Genomic DNA, 21792 nt, shown 5'->3' on the forward strand with positions numbered 1-21792 from the left:
TAGTTAGGTTAGCAGTTCAGAGACTCTATCCCATTCCTGTAAGTGACCAACTTGATGGTGCTGGATATCAGGAAAGATTGTTACGCCTCCCCTTGGAGAACCAGGCTTGTTAGCATTGTTAAAGAGGTGAGAATGCTCACTGAGCTTGGGCTTGCTCAGAAGACTGCACTAGAAGATCTGATTTGGGCTTGAAAAATAATCATTCCCTGGTCTGTGAATAGTACTGCTGGACATTGGTGCAGTGTGAAAACAGTCTCTGTCATTTGGCATCACAGTTGTAGCACACAGTGGTTTCCTGTGGTTGTTGTGGCCCAAACCACTGATCTGGTACACAGTGGTTTTCAGTTAAATAAAGAGAATATATTAGAACAGCTCTCTGTGATACATACATTCAACAGAGTATTTATGGAATTCATTCTCTCTCTTTGCTACAAATATTATGTTGAGTATAGTTCCTGACAATATTTGTCTTAGCTGAGGAGCCATGAGATAGATGCAAAATCTCAAAGAGAGTCATTTAGAGCAGCTCAGGGTTGCCCATGGTTCATTCAAGGAACGCAATTATGGGTACATCTTCTTTTGCTTAACTCCCTTGGTCTGTGGGGTAGCTGGAAGGACCCATGCATGACTGCTGCTGATTCTCTTGCAGTGGCAGGATGTGCCTCAGGGGTAAAATATTTGAGACTTTCCAACCATTGGTCCTTGTGGCTGGGCTGGTTTGGCATCACCCTTGGTATTTGAATTGATGATGTCTGAAGGATGACCAGAAAATACAGTGAGTTTATGATTACATTTAAATTGTATCTTTTAGACCCATTGTTTAGGGAACTCTGAAGTGTTGGTGGCAGAAAAATTCCACTTAAACATATAAAATGTCTTGATCAGATAAATCCACAAATAGATTTTCTTTTGTGAAGAAACAGAAATTTCACACTGAAATTTCAGGTTCAGGAAGATTTTTAATTACTTGCTTGAAGATTTTGAATCTTGAAGATGGGCGTGAATGCATCCTTACACGTATTTCATTGATTGGATACAGATTTTTCTGTACTAAATTATTCCTGTTCATCTGGCCTGTTTTACCTGACAATGACAATTATTTAGGAAACACGTGTTTCCCTTTACCAAATATCCATTCAAAATGTGCTGACTTGGTATATTGTGCTTATCTCTTGCTGTATTTAAAGATATTATTCCTCAGGGAGCACACAACACATGGAACACTTTCATATTAAACCTGTACAGTAAAACTTTATTTGTGGCTACTTGTAATTGGATGAAAAGCTGTGACATTACCAACCATCATAGATAAAAACCAATTCTCACATTGATAGTCAGTTAAAAAGTAGTAGCAGAAAGGTGAAAGGCATTCTTCCAGTTTTAGTATTGGTTTTAGTTTGTGTAAGACTTGTAACTGGTGAGGTGATAGATGATTCAAGGTGTTTTCCAAAAACATGTAAGGAGGAGGTGAAGTCAGAGATATGAGGTGACTGATTGGGTTCATAAACTAAATATGTAGAAGGTTTCAAGTAGATTACAGATTAACAGTTGTATGACTTAATGTGTTAGTGATGTGTTCTTTACTTGAAGAAGGAATGAATGATGGAAAGAATTGTACACCTAGAATATGTAATGAAAATTAATGATCTATAAGATAGAATATATTGCATATTTGTGATTTTGCTGTGTTATTTTGGGAGTAACATAATAAATCACTACTTCTTTTTTTTTGCTTGAAAAGAGAGAAATGCATAGTCTGCAAAAGAGAATTTTAATCCCCACCATCTTAAAAATTGATAATGGAAAAAAATTTAGTCTTAACTGCATGGAATGAACTTCAGTAAACAGTGAAGTGTTGATGAACAGTGTTCTCAGGTAGTTTTTGAGCTTATGCACTGAAATATCTCTCAGTCTACAGATTTTTTATTTTTCTCATCTGCAGGATTAAGCTCATTAAATTTTGAAAATAATTTCCTTTTTTGTAACTGTCTCATTGGGCCTAGTCCAGTACACCATATCTCAGGCAAACAGATAGGTGAGGCAGGGAAAAATAGAGGTTTCATCTTGCAGTTGGAAATCTAAGATGCTGTCAGTGAGGAGTAATTTCTTTATAATAATCCTTCATTAATTTACATAACACGTTGTGGAAATTGCAGGTTTGTCAAAATGAGGCACATATTTATGAAATTAGGCATCAGTTACTTGTGATAGCTTCTGCAAATGGCCAGGTGCTGGTGGCTGCAGCTTCCCCTCAGTTCTGTTAAATTCATGGCACTATGTTCTGAAGAATCTAAGCATCAAAAAATTACTATTCATGTTTATATGCAGAACAAATTATGCCTTTACTCCTTCATAAGTACATGCTGTTTTCTACAGCCCCTTTTTAAGATGAAGAAATACACCCAAAGAAAAGGTGTGCAGATTTACCCTAGAGGTCACATGTTTGCCACTTGGGATTTGTGAATGCAGGGAGGGGATGGAGATTTTTCTGCTGTCTCCTGACTGTGAGGAGTCTGGGAAGAGCTGCCAGGAGGTACAAGATGAGAAAGTTGATACTGATGGAGATTTGTGCTTCCAGTCCCTCCCTGAATGGCAGTCTGGAGACAGTGCTGTCAAACATGAGTTAGTGATTTTGGCAGGTCCTCTTTAGGGCTGTTGTGTCCAGCTGTCCCTGAGCAGACCTGTATGGAACACAAAATAAAGGCACAGTTTCTGTGTGCCTTCTTTTGCCTTGAGTATGTTGCCAAAGGTTTTTGAGTCTTTGCAGTAGCAAGAAGTGCTTTTAGGGATTAGTCCAAGATTTTGCATGAAGACAAAATAAATCTCAAACTCAGCTATCAAAAGATTGCTGTCTGATTTTACTTGGCATAATCAAACATTTATCATGTGGATATAAGAAAAATTTGCTGATTATGTACCCTGAATTTCAAATACAAGTCATTTACCTTTGCAATTCCATGTTGTAGAATTTTAGCTTATCAATAGTATAGGTGAATGTTACTCTCTCAACTTTTGTGAAGCTTTACTTCCCAAATATATGTGAATATATATGTATATAAACTCTCATCCCAGGACTGGTGTCTGGAGGAAGCAGTGGTCTTTTATACTGAATACAGCCCTGATTAAGGGGTAATAATTTTATTAGAGCTTTTGTTCTGTTTATTTGAGTACAATTTTACAGTCACAGAACCCAGTCCTTTGTTCTCTTTCTGTTTGTTTACCACCAATGCCTGTCTGTCTTAGTGTGAAAACAAATATTTCCTGTAGTTGGATAAACAAAAAATAAATGGAGGTCTCACAGCTAACTCCAGGCAGGATTTGAACAACCTAGGTATCTCTTGTTGTTACAGTGAATTTTTGTCTGGAGTGGGAAACTTAACATTTTTAAACATTCTGTTTCACCACTGTACCACCCTTAATCCTTTTAATAGTCCAGAAGTTGCTCTTCTCACTGTTGTCATCTCCACATGAACCATGACCATAATTTATGACACCAAGCCAGTGTTCTGTCCATCTCCTAAACACCAGTAGATGCAGCCTTGGCTTTGCCTCCTTTATTCCAGCTAGCAACCCAAACCTTTGCCAACTGCTGACAGTAATGATGCTGAAAAAATAATAAAAGCAATATAATGATCCTTAAAAACACACACACTCACGGGTTGTTTAAAACTTGGAAGCCTGCACGAGTTTATGTGTTCTCTGTAAGTATTAAGGGCTGTACCTTCTCATTTTAGTTTTTCCCTGATTTTTTTTCCTAAAGGGAAACATATTTACTTGTATATGCAGATCTTCAATCATCTTTCAGATGTCTTCTCTATCTCATATGGAGGCATGCAAGATGTGTGTTCTTCTGCACTAAAAAATGAAAAATTCACAGATTATGTGGGAAGGATCCACAGAGTAGAAAGTGCAGACTAAGACTAATTCCTTATTTTCATCACTATCAGATCACAAAAAGATTTTTCTCTTCCCCCCTTTCCTGATTACCAAAACCACCTAATCCTTCTCCATTGTCTGTCTTTTATATCACAAAGCTGGTTTGTGATATTAAAAGGCCTTAAAAATATGAGGGCTTCCTTGTTTCCTCCTAGGTCTTCTTAATTGCAAATCAATCAGTCAAGGTTGCTCTTGTCCTTCTATTCATCCTTTTCTGTTTTTTCCTCTGCTTTGTCAGGGCTCTTTAGCAAGTGGAATCACCTATCTTAAGTTTAATGACTTAGCAGTAAAAGGCTTGTTAAGAAAAACTCATCAGAGGTATGACTGGCTTTTTTGTCATCTTGTCCCACAGATCTTTTTCTTTCACTGGTCCTGCAGCAGAGAGAATTCTCTGAGATTTTTTTTCTGAGCTTTACAGAGTGCTTTATGGTGCCCATTGGGTGGGCCTCTGCTCATTTGTAATGGCATCATATGATGTAAATCACAGAGAGAAAACAGATTAGGAATAGAGCAGGCAAAGACAGGAATACTGGAATGAAAACACCTTAGAGAAATTCATCTGGCCAAACTGGCACATCTCTACACATAGTGTGCCATGGATTTTGTAGAGAATTAAGAGAATTTCTTTCCTTGGTGAGAATAAATGTGGCACAAATACAGCAGAGAAACTGAATGTTTTTTCAGTCTCTGCAGCTTAGTACCTAAGCTTTGATGCAGACTTAATAGGAAAAATCAACCTCTGCTGGAGCAGCAAGCAAAAAAAAAAAAAAAGTGTTGGTTTATTGTGGTTCTCCTTGGCTGCGTGCAAGAGCAGAGGAAGGGACAGGAACCATCTGCCCAGCTCTGCAGTGCACGTGTGCTGCTGTGTGCTGGGGCAGAATCCCCCCTCTGTGCTGCAGACAGGGACAGTGAGGCTGGGCAGGAATCCTGGGTGTGCAGACCACACGCACACACGTGTGCACAGACAGGAATGTGATGTCTGTCTGTCTGTGTGCCTCTTGGGGCAGGGCACTTCTAGGTGGATGTCAAAGCCAATAATTGGCCATACAGAAAAAATTCTTAACTTTTATTTAGTTTGGGGTAGCAAAGCTCTGGTGGTTGTCAAAGGAAATGCCCTTTCAACTCTTCCCTCAAGCAGTTACCATGCAGGATTTTGATGGATTCAAAGATGAAAGCAAGGCACAAAAAGAATAATACCGGGTTTCTTTTTCTTTTATATGCAACAGCTTTTAAAATTAATTTCAGAATGAGCACAAATAGTCTTGAGGTTTCGTTGTGTGTGTTTTTTTGAAGTTGCTATCAACACTGTTTATATCATGTAGACACAGATCCATTCATGTATACACCCAGAGCTGGGTTCTGGGCAGGCACAGACAGTTTGTGCTGGGATGATACTGAGCAGCTCACATCACTTTAGCATCTAGGAATTTGTATCTGTACATAACTCCTTTTTTTGCCAAGAGCAGCGTGTATGGAGGGGAGGGGGGTTTGCTATTAACAACTCTTTGAAGCTGCAGGCAAATGCAGTCGAAGTGGTGAGTCACAGAACAATAAAAATATGTAACAATAAAAGGTCTGTGGTCAAAACACTGGCATATACTTTCCAAAATTCAAAAATGCTGGATAAAAGAATGCTTTTACTATATTTATTGTAACAACACAGTCACAACACACAAAGATTGGAAGACTTCCAAATCACTTCAGCCAGGAAAGGTGTATGTAGACACACATGAGCAGATGGCCTACAAATTATTTTGTTGATCCAGGGGATCATGACTAGCTTTTAAGATTTTGCAGTAGGATGCATCTTGTATGTAAATTCCTATATGAGACTTTGCCAATCAGGGTTCATAGATACCACTGGACTGAGAAACTTTTCTTGTTTCAGAGCAGGAGAAAGACTGAGGCAAAAGCAGAGTAACTGAAGTGCTTGTCTTATTCAGCTTTGTGAAGCTGAGCATATGCAAGTGGATTTATTTTGGAAAGGAGAATCAAATAGAATAACAAAGGAAAGGGGGACAGAATAAGGTAGTTGAGGGTAAGATGAGCAGGGTGTGGAGTGAAGCAGAAGTGAAAAGGGAAGGAGAAATTTCAGGCAAATAGTCACAACAAAACAAGAGTCCCATCAATGATGTCAAGCAAAGATTGTTCCTTATTTGATAGCAATATTTGCCTGTTCTGTAGGATATAACATAGGTAATTTAGGGGCTTTAGGGCCTTCAGATTTCATATAGATTTTGTGAGACTAACCTTACCTGTAGTGCTCAGTGCTGATGCTTAAATTGTACAAGTTTAAAGTAACCACAGGATCAATGAAATGCTGATATGTATTTCAAGCTTAGCATAACCTGAGATACCTTTTAGATTTTGCTTTGTAAAAGATGTTACCAAACTATCAAAGTTTTTAGGAAGAGTTTATGCTCCAAAGTACATTTCAACTTGTTTCTCTCATCCTTTTTTTGTCTTTGCTTTTCAATTATTTTGTAAAGCATAAAATCAAATTTTTTAGTTTGGACCCATAAATACACAGTGAGAAGGAAAAAATGAGCAAGGGGGAAAGTACAATGAGAAATTTTCAACAGTTTGATTAATGAGGACTGTGGCAAAGACTGGTCTTTCCTTTTGTGTTGCTATAGAAGTAGCATTTCACTTTTTTCTTAAAATAAATTGTCTTTGGTAATAAGTGTCAAAGTAGATTAAAGAGACAATAGACTGTATCTATTAAACATTCAGGAGACACATGAGAGGCTGATCATGAGAGGCTTGCTTGCTGCTGATCACTTGAGAATTTGTAGCAGGTCAGTCTCCTAGAATCCCAAATAAAGGCATGTACCAAAAAAATTAGTTTTAGTGCAAGGATATCTTGAGAGTCTACATCCAGACTCTTACAATTCCAACAAAATGTGTTAGTTTGGACTCCAGAGAAGAAGAGCTTTAATGTCAGTGCCATCCATCTGCTTAGCTGAGCTGTACTTCCTATCCAAAACTTTTCAATTTGTTGACCATTTTCAACCAAATTTGACAGAGGAAAAGGAGTCTCAAAGATTTTGTAGATTTATAGGAACTTAATTAACATGCACAGCTGGGTAGAGGCACAAAGAGCCCAAAGTGGAGCTCCCACACAGGGGAAGGCAAGGAGGATTGAGCTGTGTTTTGTTTGGCTCTAGCACACACACATGGCTGGCCATTCTGACTTTCACTCTGCTCCCAGCTGAATCTTGCCTGGAGACACCTTGGGGGAGGCAGGCTGCAGAAAGAGATTGTTACAAGGGCTGAAGGCCATGCTTAGGAGATGGAGAACACCAATCCAAAGCACTCAGATCTCATCAGTCAATATAGAAGGGTAGTAAAGTGGACTCACGTGCTCTTCAAGGGTAGCCATGCTCTCTGCAAAAGAAATTGCTTCTTTACTCATTAAAGAAGCAGTGGAGACCTCACAATAGCAGCATACTTTAACAAAAAAACCCCAGTTATTAAGCTAATTTAAATCAATTAGTCTTTTCTGTTTTAAGGGTGTGTGGCAGCAAAAGATATTGATCTTATATTCTCTTCTGCAGCAAGACCTTTCTCTTCCATAGTGTGGAATCAGCATGAAATTTGCCTTAACAAACTGCACCACAGAGCAGGCTCATAACCCAAAAAATACCTGCTTATTTTAAACCTAGAGGTTTTATCTGCTCAAAACTGGAACGTGAACATAAACAGTTCTCATACTTTACCTTAGGAATTAAAATAGCAGCTTATTTTGTTTGGGTGAGAGATCCAGGATTCTTTGGGGATGCTGTTGTGGGTTACCATTTGTCCTGCTGATGCTGCTTGAATGTAGTTTCTTGATGCATAGACCACCCATTCTCTAAAAATTAATTTTACTCTATGGTTGTAAATGCAGCACTCCCTCAGACATCTTTGAGATACAGGAAGACACACCTTAGTGATATTTCTGCCTAAGACCCTCACATGCAGTGGGAAGATGCCAAAGAAGTAACATACTTGGCTTGCTCCTGAGTAGTTAACCATGAGAAGAGGTATTTTTTATTTTTAGTTCCCTTTCAAACCTGTGACTGGGCAGGTTCCAGCCTTTATGGAACAGGTAATTGAGAAAGGCAGTTCTGTTACCACTGATCTTAAACACGTCTTGAGGTATCTCTAAAAAGAGTAAAAGAGAGCTAAAGAAACATATAATGATTGTGTGGTGTAGCACAAAAAGGAATCCCAAATACAGATCTGATTTGGATTTTTTTGTGTGTCACTGGTTTTCTTCATACAGGAATCAGAGCAATAGATTTCAGTAAACTTTGTCACTGGGTAATTCCATGGTTTCATAGTTATTCCATCTCCTAAGGAGCTGAGTTCCAAGAGACACATTCCTGTACAGGGAAAATTTCAGTTCCAAGTTTATTTTTAATCCCATCTACATCTGTCTACAGATGTCAAGTCTCACAGAGCATGCCCTATCTAGATGATCTGCCTCCTTTAGTTTAGTTCAAAGGCTTGTAGAGTATGAATTCTTCAGGATGAAGCATCTCAGTAATTATCACATGTGGGGAGATGAAGAGGAGAATGACATCTTTAGACTCAGAAATTAGCTGGGCTGATAAAGTCGCTTTATAAAGTAATATTGTTGGAACACTGCCAGCAGCCAGTGCAGAAGGCAGCATCTCAGGTAGAGCTGTGTTAAATCCTGCAGGCTTTGACAAACCCCAGCAGCTGCACAGGCTCTTTGCTGGGCTCACAAAAACACAGGCTCCAGCATGTGCAGAAATGTAGTAATAGGAATGGGTTTCGTGTCTGTGCAGCTGAAATTTGTGCTGGTTTGCTGCTAATAGAGAAATCTCAGTTGCCAGTCTTAAACATAGCCAAAAGGAAAGCCAAACCTCACCAAGGATGTGTCTTTTAAACTTTACAAAGAAAGATGGCAACTCTGTGTGTGCCATCTTATTACAAATTGGAGAAATGTTCATAAAATATGAGTGGGAAGGGGGCACAGAGTTAAATACTTGAACAGTCTTTCAGAGTCCTAATGTTCTAGGTAAGTATAGACTCAAGGTAGTATATTTAAGGTAAGTGTAGATAAACTCAAGGCAGACCTTCATATTCAAATAACAGGGATTATTCTTTCTCTGTTTTTCACAGCCAGATTCCAGCAGGGAGCTGGTTGGACATTAACAGGGATTATGGCTCACCGCAGGTTTTTAACAAGTAGAAAAGAACTATCTGAAAGCCTTCACCAGTGCATAATTCTCAGAGATAGTGAATTCAGCCCACACTTTGTTTGTAAGAACAATCACCTGAGTTTTTCCATTCTATTTCCATGTTATTAGTGACCAAAATGTTCCTGAACTGTTGCTTTTGCATGTGCTTCCAGTGCAACATTCTACTCAGATTAAAATGAGATAACTCCTTTAATGCACGAACACACTGCCTCCACCACATGCTCATTTGTCACAAATACAGTCATTACATTAATATTTACTTGATGTGGGGTTTTTTAAACTCTACATTAAAGAATTAATACAGCTTGTTTAGACTGGTTAGCAAAACCAAAATTACCCCACGCAAATATTCTACAAAAAATGAGAAAGGAGCCACTGATGTCATAGTTTATGCTGTGTTTCATGGTGGAGGAGCAGACTTGATGCAAACTCTTTGAGTAAGTTACTACAATGAGCATGTGAAGCAGACTGGACTAATAGAGAGAATGCCCAGCTCATGAGCTGTTTCTTAGAGAGCTTCTCTAGAGATACAGAAATGTGTGATCCCCATGAATAAAACATGGTTCCAAAGCTTTCCAGGCTAATGGTTACCAGAGCACTCTGTCCTGCAGAAATGCTTAAGAAAGGTATGTACTCTCATTAGAACACACAACTTCGTGCAGGCTTTCAAATGAAAACATTCTGTAAAATATATTATAAACAATGTCTGCAGTTATATCTGTGGCTTTCAAATTTATGTGTGGGATTCCACAATAAAGAGTTTGTCAGATCTGGGCAGCACTCCTCTAGGCTTTACCAGCTGCAGTGCAGAGTATGTCACTGACTTCCCCCTAAACTTTATGGATCAGCATCAGTTCTGGTTTTTCTCATGTAATAATTTAAGTGTGATAAAATCTATTAATTTGATTTTTAATGTTGAGGGGCACAAGCAAGCTACCAGTGTGCCCTTCAGTGAACATCAGTGAGCATAAAATAATGTACTTTTAAGAACCTACAGATGAGAGAGTGCTTTCAAGCAGTACTTCCATGAATGAGGAACTGAATGATTCTTTAAAAATTAACTATGGCTACAGTTTTGGCAAGTAAAAGAGTGTACATGTGCAGTTTGCAATGAAAGTTTTCAGGTGTTGGTTATGTTAGTTTAACCGTGGTAATTTCCTTGTTTTTACAAACATTTAGTGATTATAGAATACAGGCAGAAGTGAACTATATGGTACCCAGGGGAAAAAAGTAATGAAAATACAGTGAAATCATGGCAGGGCCATGAAACAACCAAAGAGAGCATGTTTAAAGAAGTTCTGATGCTGATTGTTCACATTCATGATTAAAACAGGTTTATCTCATGTTTTCTGCTGGTGCTTTTCTCTTTTAATATAACTGCCTGCTGCAGCAAGGGATAGGGAAGAAGAAAGACTTAAATAATGGCAGGAAGTAAAAAAGGCATTAACAGTAACTGTATCAAAGAGACAAAAGGAAAATTGCAGAAATTCTGGGGTGCAAAAAGGGAAGGGTGGATATTTCTGATATTTCTAGAGTAAAGTCTAGTCTGTAGAAGTTGAGGATTTTTAGATGCAGTAGCCTTGCAAATGTGGTGTTTTAGACCTGCAGTTCACAGACTCTGGTCTGCAGAGCCAGTCACTCCTGGCTTTCAGATGGGAGCTGGAGAGTGTGTGCTGGCTCTTGAGTAATTTTGAGAATTTACACCAATGTGAAGGGTTTGGGACTGTTCTTTGCATGGTGACTCTTGGAAGAAAAGAAGAGCATTGTTAAGGGCTGTGGGGGCTTTGGGGAAGGTATAAGTGGAGGGCCAGGAATAATTTTATGAAATCTGTCCAAAAAAAAGTGAAATGAAGGTACCTTCTGGAAAAAAATCACAAAACCTATTGGGTTGTGGTGTTTTGTGCAGTTTTCTTCATTCCAGCATTTTTTCTGCACATGCCTGAAGGACATACCTGTCAGGGCACATGGTATTTTTTATAAGCAAAATTTGAACCTGACATCTAGTTCCTATCACTGCTAGTTCTTTGCTTGCAGCTCTGGAGGTTTTAGACAAAAGCACTCCTGACACAACTGATTTGTCTGCACTGCTCATTTATTTTCTCACAGGACCCTGTGGTTAAACCACTTTGTTGTTCATACTTTTTACAGTGATGTAGAAATGCTTGCCCTAGGATCTGAGCCATAACCTCATGAGGTGGGAGAGGATTGTATAATAGCACCATGACAAACCAGCTCAGGACTGCAGGATGTTGGAGTGGTTCCCCACAGAAAAGTAAACGGTTTGTTTTTAAATCGTTACAACAGCCATTTGGTCTAGAAATTTCCATCCTTTCGGACATTTTTTTTTTCTTGTGGAGGAGCAATAGGAGAGAAACTCAGTTCATATATTTATAGTTATTTTTAAATTTTTAAAGTAAAAGTTTGTCATTAGTAGTCCAGTCTTAGCAGAAATTTTTTTATTCCTATGTTTTATATAAAAATAATTGTAAAAATATTATAATATTATATATTTTATTTGCAACCCTGCTTGGTCTTTAAATTTTGGAAAATAAGCTACTTTTCTTCCATCTTTTGATTTTTGCCTAATTCCAATCCAATATATATGCATAAATTAGTTCCTTTAATGGAATCACAATGCTAATTTTGGCATTTTCTTGCCAAGACTTGCCACAAACACACTAAAATGAAGAGCAGCTGCAGTGGGGAGGTCAGGTTGAATTAAAGGGGGAACATAGAAGGACATTTTCTAGGTGGACTGTTCCCTTGTCATCATCAGGACGCTGCAGAGATTGTTCTGGGTTTAAATGTTCAAAGGGCTCTAATGGAGCTAAGCAACTAAACCATATTTTCAAGTAGGAGGAATTTTGGAACTTATCTCCCTGTTCTTCTGAAAACTTGAGCTTTGAAACTCCAAAATGATCTGATGAAAATTCCGAATAATGAGAATTGCAGCATATTTTAGGTTGGAGTAGCCTTCTTTGTCTGGCCACCTGCTGAGAGCATCCCTAATTAGAGCAGCTTGCTCAAGGCCTTGTCCAGCTGCATTTTCAGCATCTTCAAGGATGGAGATGCTACTGTCTCATGGCAGCCTGTTCTGGCATTTGATGCACCTCATTATGAAAAGAATTTCCCTGATCTCTAATCAGAATTTTCCATGTTCCATTTTACATCTGTCCTTTCCTGACCTATCCCCTCCAATGGCTTCATGTCCTCTATTTCCTCCTATCAAGTACTTTTAAGAAGTCTCCTCTTTTTCAGTCTAAACCAGCCCAATTCCATCAGCCACTTTCTCAATAGCTGCTGCCCAGTATTAATAGTACATTCTACTTGAATTGAAGTGACAGAAGCACATAACCTCTTCAATTTGACTTCAAAATTCTCTCTTGGGGACTCTGTGCTTTTTGCTGACCAGACCCAGCCCAGAGGGAGGTGTGTGGCTTCCCTGAGGCCTGGGTAAGGGACATCACCAGGAAACTTCCCAGCCTGGTGCAGCCCACTCATTGTTACCCTCTTATGGTTTTCTGAGTGGGCAGTAACAAAGTCCCAGCAAAAAGGAAAAGGAAAATGAGGAGAGGCCTCAGAACCTTGGGAAAACTGGCCAAGGGATCTGGAGCACACATTGTGTTCTCTTCTGTGCTGCCATTGCAGGGAATGATGGAGCAAGAAACAGGAAAGTCATGCAGATGCACACCTGCTTCGAGAGTGGTGTAAACAGCAGCATTTTGTGGTTTTTGATCCTGGGTGAATTTATACAACTCTGAGCTTCCTGGCAGCAAATGGGGTCCACCTGTATCAGAAGGGAAAAGGGATCTTGGCTCAGGACTCAGCTTGGCTCATTGAGAGAGCTTTAAAATAGATTTGAAGTGGGATGAAGGCATAGCCAGGCTCAACAGAGATAAGGTGTGGGGCCAACCTGCTGGAAAGCAGCTCTGAGGAGAGGGTCCTGGGGGTCCTGGAGGACAACAAGCTCTGCATGAGCCAGCAGTGTGTCCTGAGAGCCAGGAAGGCCAGGGCTGTCCTGGGGTACATGAGGAAGAGCACTGCCAGCAGCATGGGTGAGGGCTGTGTCCTGTTCTGGGCTCCTCAGGACAAGAGGGACACAGAGCTCCTGGAGTGGGTCCAGTGGAGAGTGACAGAGATGATGAAAGGACTGGAGCATCTCCCTTGGAAGGACAGGCAGAGGGAGCTGGGCCTGTTCAGCCTCAAGAGGAGACAAAGGAGAGGGGACCTCAGCAATGTCTGTCAGTGTCTGCAGGGAGGGCTCAAGGGATGGACCCAGCTCTCCTGGACATGAGGAAGAACTTCTTTCCTGTGCAGTGATCATGCACTGAACAGATTGTCCAGAGGGGGTGTGGAGTCTCCTTCACTGGGAATATTCCAGACCCCTCTGGAGGCAATCCTGTGCCCTGTGCTCTGCTTGAGCAGGGAGGGGACCTGATAACCCATTGTGACCCTTCCAGCCTGACCCAGTCTGTGATCTCTGCAATGCTTATATTCTTCTCTACCTGTACCAGCTAACATAGTTTGTTTGGGTTTGTTTTATTTTTTAATATAAAACATGCTGCCTCTATCTGAGAAGAGCTGTGTTTTCTCTCAGGACAGTTAATGTGCTGTACCATCATTCTGCTAAACATCTGGGTTTCAATAGCTTTTCTTCACACACACACACTCTGAAAGTCATGTAAGAATTTTTTATTTATTATCAAAACAGTAAATTTCCCAGGAAATGTGAAATTGTTTAGAATCAATTGTTCTCATTGCAAAGAAGAAACTGTTGAAGAGGCAACCTTAAATATAATGAAATAATAAATATTAAGAAGTGCCTTTATGATAAACTGGTTGTTTAAGGATTAATGTAGCATGTTTCAAGTAGTGATTTATGAAAGATGAGTCAGACTTGGAATTCAAAACTTGCTTGACAAAGCAGAGCAAACAATATGAAAATTTTACATGATGACATTGCTTATTGCTTAAGCTCAATTTACTATTAGCTTTTGTTAAATTATTCCAAAATAAAATCAAATCCAGATTCAAAGCCTGGACCTTCTCTCATGATCTGAATAGAGAGAAGTAGAATGTGCATTCTCTAGCTTCGAGATGCTCATTAAACTCAGAGTTTTCAGTGAGAAACCATGGAGTTATGAAGGGATTGACTCCACAGCTGGCATTTCTGTCAGCTTTGAGCTTTCATTTAAGACATTTCATTTTAGTGCATGTCTGATGATTTTATATGTCTAGCTGTAGATAATTTGCTCTGTATCATATCCAGTGTAGGTCAGGGTAGCCTTTTGATTTCCTTAGAATACAAAATTTCCCAAAGCTCAAAGTGGGGCTCTTTGTGCCTTCTGAGCTGGGAGCAGAAATGCCATCAGTCCCTTCTGGGCCTGCTCCATGTGTGAGTTCCCAATGCCCCTGGTACCCAGAAAATGCCAAGGGAGGCAGCACTTGGCTGTGCAGGACGCTCACCCAGCCCCTTGGGCTGCCCACAGGGTGTCCCTGCTGCCTGGATGGGGAGCTGGGACACTCTGCCAGGTGCATTTCTTTCCTGATTTGTGTCTGTGGGTGTTCAGGGACCTCATTCCAGGGTAGTCTGTTAAAAGGGCTTTCTAATGTTCTTTGCAATTGCTCACCTAGAATGGTATCGTTAAGTTCCATTTATTCTTACACAGTTTATTTTCTGCAGTGTGTTTTTCAGAATCCTATTTCTTCCGGAACTGCAGATGTCCTAAGAAGTTGAAGAAAAACAAAAACATTTGTTTCATACTTTGCTAATCCTTTACTTGACTGTGTCCAGTTTTTAATCTTATAAGCCTTCATTATGACACTTTTTCTTCTCAGTGTCTGTTTATTAACTTTTTAATTTCCTCACAGGATGGCTTTTATAATTATATATATTATAATTATTATATGTTATATATTATTCTATATATAGATGTTATATTATTATATAATTATTACATTATTAATTATTATATGTTATATAATTATAAATGTTATCATTAACATTTTTCTGACCAGTCTCAGAATTTTTTTGTTCTTTGATATATCAGTTGAAAACTGATTTGCATATTGAAACTGGATGGACTTCTTAAGTAATAACCTATTTTCAGCTTGTGCACTTTTTGGTTTTTAAATACTTTCTGAGGGCTTCATTGTTTGTGTTTTTTTTAATTGACTTAGGGACACCTAACTCATGTTTTCATTGAATTACTCTCCAAGTTGGTGTCTGAATCTTAATCCCAAGAATCTCTAAGAAGAAATTAATTTCTTGTACAGCACAATTTTAATAGATACAAGTCAGATTATCCACCTAATTGCACAACTAATTTAGCCTTAAAGGGAACAGGCTGGAATGTGTCTCCACAGTTTTTACCAATTCTCTGTGGTAATACCAACTGATGTTTAGGCATGTGTCTTGTTTATTCCCATGTATGGATTTTGGATATGCACTTGTGTAAGTGCCCTGTTCCCTTTAGTCTCCATGATAACATTAGAAAGTAGACTGAGATTCTTTTTTCTTGCTTTTTTTGAACAGACTCAGAACCGTATGAAGCTGATGGCTGACAACTATGAGGATGACCACCTGAAATCCTCATCCCATTCCAACCAAACCAACCACAAGCCCTCCCCTGACCAGGTAATGTCTCTCTCTTTTTTGTTTGTAAAGTAATTTTTGCTGTGAGGGCTGATGATTTTGTGTCATAAGTAGTTTCCCATGACATGCTTGCAGTGCTTTGGAACAAAAGTAGCATTCCAGAATGGAGTTATAAACCAGAACTGGGTGTTGCTGTTGTGTTGGCTTTGTGCAAACTCCTGAATGCTCCTGAATGAACAATTCCTGGTACCAAGCTGTTGTTAGGTGGGTGGAGAGGAGGAGGTACATTGAAAAGGAGCAAAAGGGAACAAAAACTTTACTCTCCTAAAATGCAAGACTCGAATCCTGTGTGACATACTCAGATTTTAGTAGCTTGAGTGTGTGGAGTGTCCAGGACTGTTTCTTGTCTTCAGTAGCAGGAAATCCTGCTCCAGGATCAGCTTTCTGATCTGTGGATTGCATACAAGCAATTCCCTCAATTTCCCATGAGGAAATCCCAGCCCTGGTGCCAAATGAGCACAGACTGCTCCCTCACAAACTCAATGGGCCATGAACTGAAGGAAAATCAATTTACCATCTCCAAAGCAGTGAGGAGCCTCCTGTGGCATTTACAAAGCACAGGAGCCGTGTGCTTGATAACTATTAGAGAGATTAACCATCCCTTGGGTAGCACAGAAAATGCCAACATAATTGCACATCCCATGTTGTAATCTCATCCACTGCAGTTTAATTAAAATATTAGCCATCATTAATCACTGCCTCAACGGAGGGAAGGAATGCTTCTCCTTGCCCTCTGACTCATGTAGAAATTGGTGAGATATGAAGGAAAGCATATCTCTCTAGACCTTTAAGTGCCAGCTTAGTGAAACACAGAAATAATGAGTAAGGTACAAGAGGAAAATGGCAAAAGCCAATTACTTATTCACCCTGCAAAAATAGATCTTGAGAAATCTCCTTTCATGTCTGCATCAGAAAACAAGAAGGGGTATATACAACCAAATAAACAGAAAAACTCTGATTTTCAAGGAAACTTCTCTTTACATCTTAATTTAATACCTTCCTCAACTGTATGTTGACTGGCTTGAATTTTCTGCAGTGTTTTTGGAAGATGTTGGTGTTTCACTCTCCTTTTTCAGGAGAGTGAAATTGTTAATAGTGAAAATTAAATGGATTTCCTAATCTTAATTTGGTGCAAGTGTTAGAATATCTGTTGCTTCTACTCTGAAGTTTACAGAGAGCTGAAACCATTTCTAGCATGAAACTTTAGTACATGCTTGCAAATAAAGGCAGCGTAGCATTCACAGATGAAATAAAATTTAGACATTTATAGAAATTCTTGCAAAGACCCCACAGGGAAGGGCAGTAGGGAGGAGAGGGGGTGGGAGGAGGCTCTGATTGCCCTTCCCCTTTGCAAAGGGGCATTTTGAAAGCTGACAAAGCCTCCAAGGGAGCAGAGAAGGCTGTACCTCAAGGAGGCTCAGGATACTGCATAAGGAATAGAAACGCTTTGTACTACTGTTTGTACTTTATGTGCTTTAAATACTAACCAACTCTTTATTTCATTCCCATGCTGCTCTGGGGCTTTCCTGTGCACCTCTAGGATGAGGAGGAGGGTATTTGGGCATAACCAGTCAGATGCTCTTAGCTCAGCCATTTTGTTCAGAACGGTGAGAACCAACCTCTCCTGCCAACAGAAGAGTTTCCGACAGTCACTCCCACCCTCACTGCTGTGCTTTGTGTCAAACCTGCCTGTGCTCCCTCCCCTTGCTCCCATGTCCCTGCATGAGGGTGTTTCTCGTGTGTTTTTGTGCAGTTTGTGATTTTCCTCTTCCAATCATCCTCTCCTTGTTTCACCATGTTGTGGGGAGAGCTTCCCAGGGCATGTAATTGAGTTTCTGTGCAAGTACGAAAGAGCAGGAAATGTCTTTCGTGTCGTTTATCATTGGCTTCATGGAGGAAATGTTTTCAGTGGGATTATTTTCAAAGCAGTTTGCGCCCTAGCCAAACCTATGTGTGCTTTTTCGATTCTGGTTTGTAAAGAATGTGCTCCAGGATAATGTTCCTCCTGAAGATAATGTTCCTTCTGAAGGTTTTGAGCATGTGGAGATCTGCTGCAGAGATTGCTGCCGTGCACGCTGACCTAACTAGTCACAGATATTTATCAACTCACAGTACAGCATTCTCTAGATGGACTAGGAGTATGAATTGTCTATAAATGTGAAGGCACAGAGGAATATCCCCTGAACCTTCCTCTCTCCCTTCCATCTCCCTCATTCTTGCAAAACAGTGGGGGAGGAATTAGGAGCTGTTTTTCATTCAAAGTATGTTTTGTTTCTCTGTGTCCACGTCCACAATTTTTTCTTTTGTGCTGTCAAATTGTCCCCACAACAATGCCCATTTCCAAAAGGGAAGGCAGTGCACAGAACAGAGCCTGCTCCCCAAGCCTGTTCTTTAGAAAAAAAACCTCTTACTGGCCAGGAGTCAGGTTCTGATTATTACCCTACAGTACACAGGATTAATTTATGCCTTGGAGTATCAGTTTTAAAGCAGAATATGTTTCTCTGAAGTACTTTAAGTATTTTAAAGGACTGATGACAGTATTTTAAAATCTATATGAAACTTTTTCCTTCTTCACTTATCCTTTTAAGAAAAAAATATTTCACGTCATTTTGTGTGCACTTTTTTCTAAGAAGTTGATTTTTTCATATTAGTTACTTGAAAGAAAACTGAAAATTTCTGTGGAAATCCTGGACCCTTGCATTTCTGAAAATTATTGCTTTGTATTAGATTTGTAAAACATTCATGAGAGAATAAGGCACTCTCATCTCTTGCACTTGCTCAATTAACTACAGACTTACAGTCTGTCTGCATAGATCAAATCCCTCTTTTCAAGCCAACCATCTGAAAATTTTAATCCAACTGTGGCAGTGTCAAACTTGAATTTCATGCCTTGGGGTCTGAGCTGAGAAAATCTCTTCAGTGGACAAATTGATAAAGTGCTTCATTAATTTGCACTCGCTGTTGATTTCACATTCTTTTTGAATCACCGCTCCCGCAATGGTTGTACGCTCGTGTGTGTTGTTAAAAGTTTTAGAGGTGATGCTTGTAAAGATCAGCTGCAGCACAGAAATTACACAGGGGAGAGCAGGTAAGTGAATGATGAAAAGGAAGAGGACACTCACTGTGAAGGTAGGAATAATTCTGATTTTCCTTCTGGAGCAAGCATGGAGTTTGTGTAGAAAACACTGAGAAAGATCTCTTCTCTTTCCTCTCCCATGTGCTGATGCATTTAAGAATGCAACTGTGCTAAGAGTATGGTTTTTCATAGTTTTCTGAATTAATGGGTGGTTGACATTAAAAACTGCTTATGTCTCCAGTTTGAGGCACTTTCCTGAAGAAAGCTGTTACAGAGTATCCCAGTCAAAATAATGAGTCGGCCTGCAGCCTTGCCTTCCCCTCATCTCATCAGAGAAACTTGTCAGCCTCGACATTGTCATGCATACATCAGCAGGGAAGGTATAAAGGTGATGGATGCTTCCCAAGCCAGTTATTCCCAACAGAGTACATGTTTTTACTGTGATATTCCATGTTCATTAAAAAAAAAAAAAAGTCCTTATTCTCTTTGTAAAAGCTAAGATGATGTAAGTTACAGAGTCCCTAACCTCCATGTGTTAAATTAAATTTATGTATTACAATGATAAAGTGTAATTAATAGCATAGGACTTGGCAATAAGTTTGTTTTTTAAAGTTCCTTCAGGTCTGTGGATGCCATTACCTCTGGTCAATACTGAAGATTAAATGGAGACAAAAAACTGTGTACAATAGTTAACTACATTCTTTTATTTTTATGGTTTAGGTCTTAAGGCTTTTCCCCTCCAGCATTCTGGAATTGTCTGAATTTAATATTTAATTATGCCAAGTCTGTACATGACAGCATTATCAGATAGAGCTCCCCTGAAATGGATCACTGTTCATAAACATCTGCACCCTCCCTGTAATTTCTGAGGATGGTAGTTTACATTTCAGTTTATAGTTCAATGTAAATACCATCTTTCATCCTGAAATAGTTTTTCCTAGCATTTTTCCCTCAGCTCATTTCCTTGCTGTGTGAATTTCTTATGACTCCTTTTATTCCCCAGATGGAGCTCCATCCTCCTCTACAGCCCAGTCCATTCCAGTGTGATTTCACACGAGGATGCTCTTTGTCCTTTCTCAAATGCTAAACTGCTCAGGCCAACGGTTTAATTAGTTATCACTCACTTTTATCAAGAATAATATGAATTTACACCTTAGGAGGTCTAATACATGCAAAAGGATAGGGGTGTGGGTGTTTATTCTTGTAAATCTGTGCCAGGTGTGTGCTGTGTGAGGGAGGTAAAGCAAAGCTTCCATACAGAGATTCCCAAAGCTGCTCAATTCATCCAGTTCTCTTGTGAAGCACAGCCTAAAATGGGAGAAAATGTGTGTGTGGTTCAGAAATCTGCTTCATCCATTCGTTAACTGAAAATAATTATAATACTTATTAGAGCAATGGTGGAATGATCAAAAGCATGGAACTAGAATGCATAAAAATGGGGATATTTCAAGACAATGAAAATATTGGCAATTCCTATTACCCTAAAAATATTACAAGACAAAAAGGCTCTTTGTGACATTTTTCTTCAATATTTGAGTTTGACAGATTTTAACTCAGAAGCACTGAGTATTGTGAGTTGAGTACTGAAGGCACTCACAAAATTTAACACTTCAGATTTCAGCGGTGATGTCTGTGGTGGAAAGAGGAGTAAGTCATTACAGGAAAATATTTGGGTCATCTCAAGGTTTAATGTAATCTTTACCAGAGCAAACAAACTACTGGAAGTTTTCATTGGGATCACTACAACACTAAAAGTGCCTGTACTTTGTGAAGTTTGAGGAGAACATTGAAAATTTTTTTCTACATTATTTATTTCTGATTTCTTTTAGTGAAGTAAATAGTTTTTCATGGTGAGTTCCATGTTTAAATTCCACAGGGCATTAATTCACTACATAAATGTGAGCTTCCCTCCACAATCCACATTTTGTACAGAACTGCTTGTCCTGCTGTCACACTTCTGAGGTTCTCAGTATTGTCACTCACTACACTGTGACCTCATAAGCCTTTTGACTGGATTTATTTTCAGTCTGGTCTTTTTCATTGTTAGATCATGCAAAATGGTCAAAACCACCAGGCCTTCATGCCTGACTCATATTACATTGTAATTTACTGGACACAGTACTAGACCACGATTCAGAAGATAAATTCTTTCCTGGCATCATCTCCAACCACTCACTTGTTCTCTTTCTCCCTGTCTCAAATTCTCTAATTGTAAAATGAGCTGAAATTTTTGTAAAAGTGCAAGTTCTGCTTGGGAAAAGTGCTGTATAAGTGCTAGGTATTATTACTGCGTGAGATTTGGAAATTGCCTTGTTAAAATGATATGATGGAGATTCTAATACCTCATTTTGAAATTGTTCCTGAAATTGTGTTAGATTGGTAGCTGACTCTTTTACTGCATCTTACTTTTTTTCCAAGATCCTCTTCCTTCCCAAGAAAAGGGAAAATAACCTATATTTTCAAGGAGCTGCCATTCCAGCACGCTGGACAAAGCTCTTTAGACCACTGTCTCTTGTTCTTTACTGTCATCTCTTCTCTTCTGAAGAGCCATTTCTTCCCCTCTCTAAAAATCTACAAACTAATTGTGTAGTATAATAATGACATTGTTACAATTCTTTATCCAGGTCTGTAAAAGCATTGTGAAAGTGTCTTGTGCTTGCCTTGGAGACATACCCTGTGCAAAATTTGAAGGCAGCCACATGAGATAATCTTGCATTGCTTAAACATGTCCTGACAGAGAGAGAGAGAGGGGCTGGATTTGTTTGGGTGTATTGGTGACATTCAGGGTTCTTCACTCCCCCATTTTGGATGGGCAGCCTTTTAGTAAGAACCCTAATGTGATGAACTCAAATAAGATGATGTAACTAATTTATCCTTAGGAGGGATAGAGAAGAATGCTTTCCTTGAGACAA

At 39.3% G+C, this 21792-nt stretch overlaps 1 protein-coding gene across 3 annotated transcripts in view; it reads left to right on the forward strand.

Annotated features, from left to right (window-relative positions):
• The window catches only part of ERC1 (ELKS/RAB6-interacting/CAST family member 1), a 274816-nt gene that overhangs the window by 226280 nt on the left and 26744 nt on the right, over nt 1-21792 (forward strand). For all 3 annotated transcript variants that reach the window (XM_059471721.1, XM_059471722.1, XM_059471720.1), the window contains one exon: nt 15685-15786. In XM_059471721.1, coding sequence (XP_059327704.1) covers nt 15685-15786 — 102 coding nt within the window. The remainder of the gene's footprint in view (nt 1-15684; nt 15787-21792) is intronic.

Source organism: Ammospiza nelsoni, chromosome 5, assembly GCF_027579445.1.
Source record: "Ammospiza nelsoni isolate bAmmNel1 chromosome 5, bAmmNel1.pri, whole genome shotgun sequence".
NCBI classification, from domain to species: Eukaryota; Metazoa; Chordata; class Aves; order Passeriformes; family Passerellidae; genus Ammospiza; species Ammospiza nelsoni.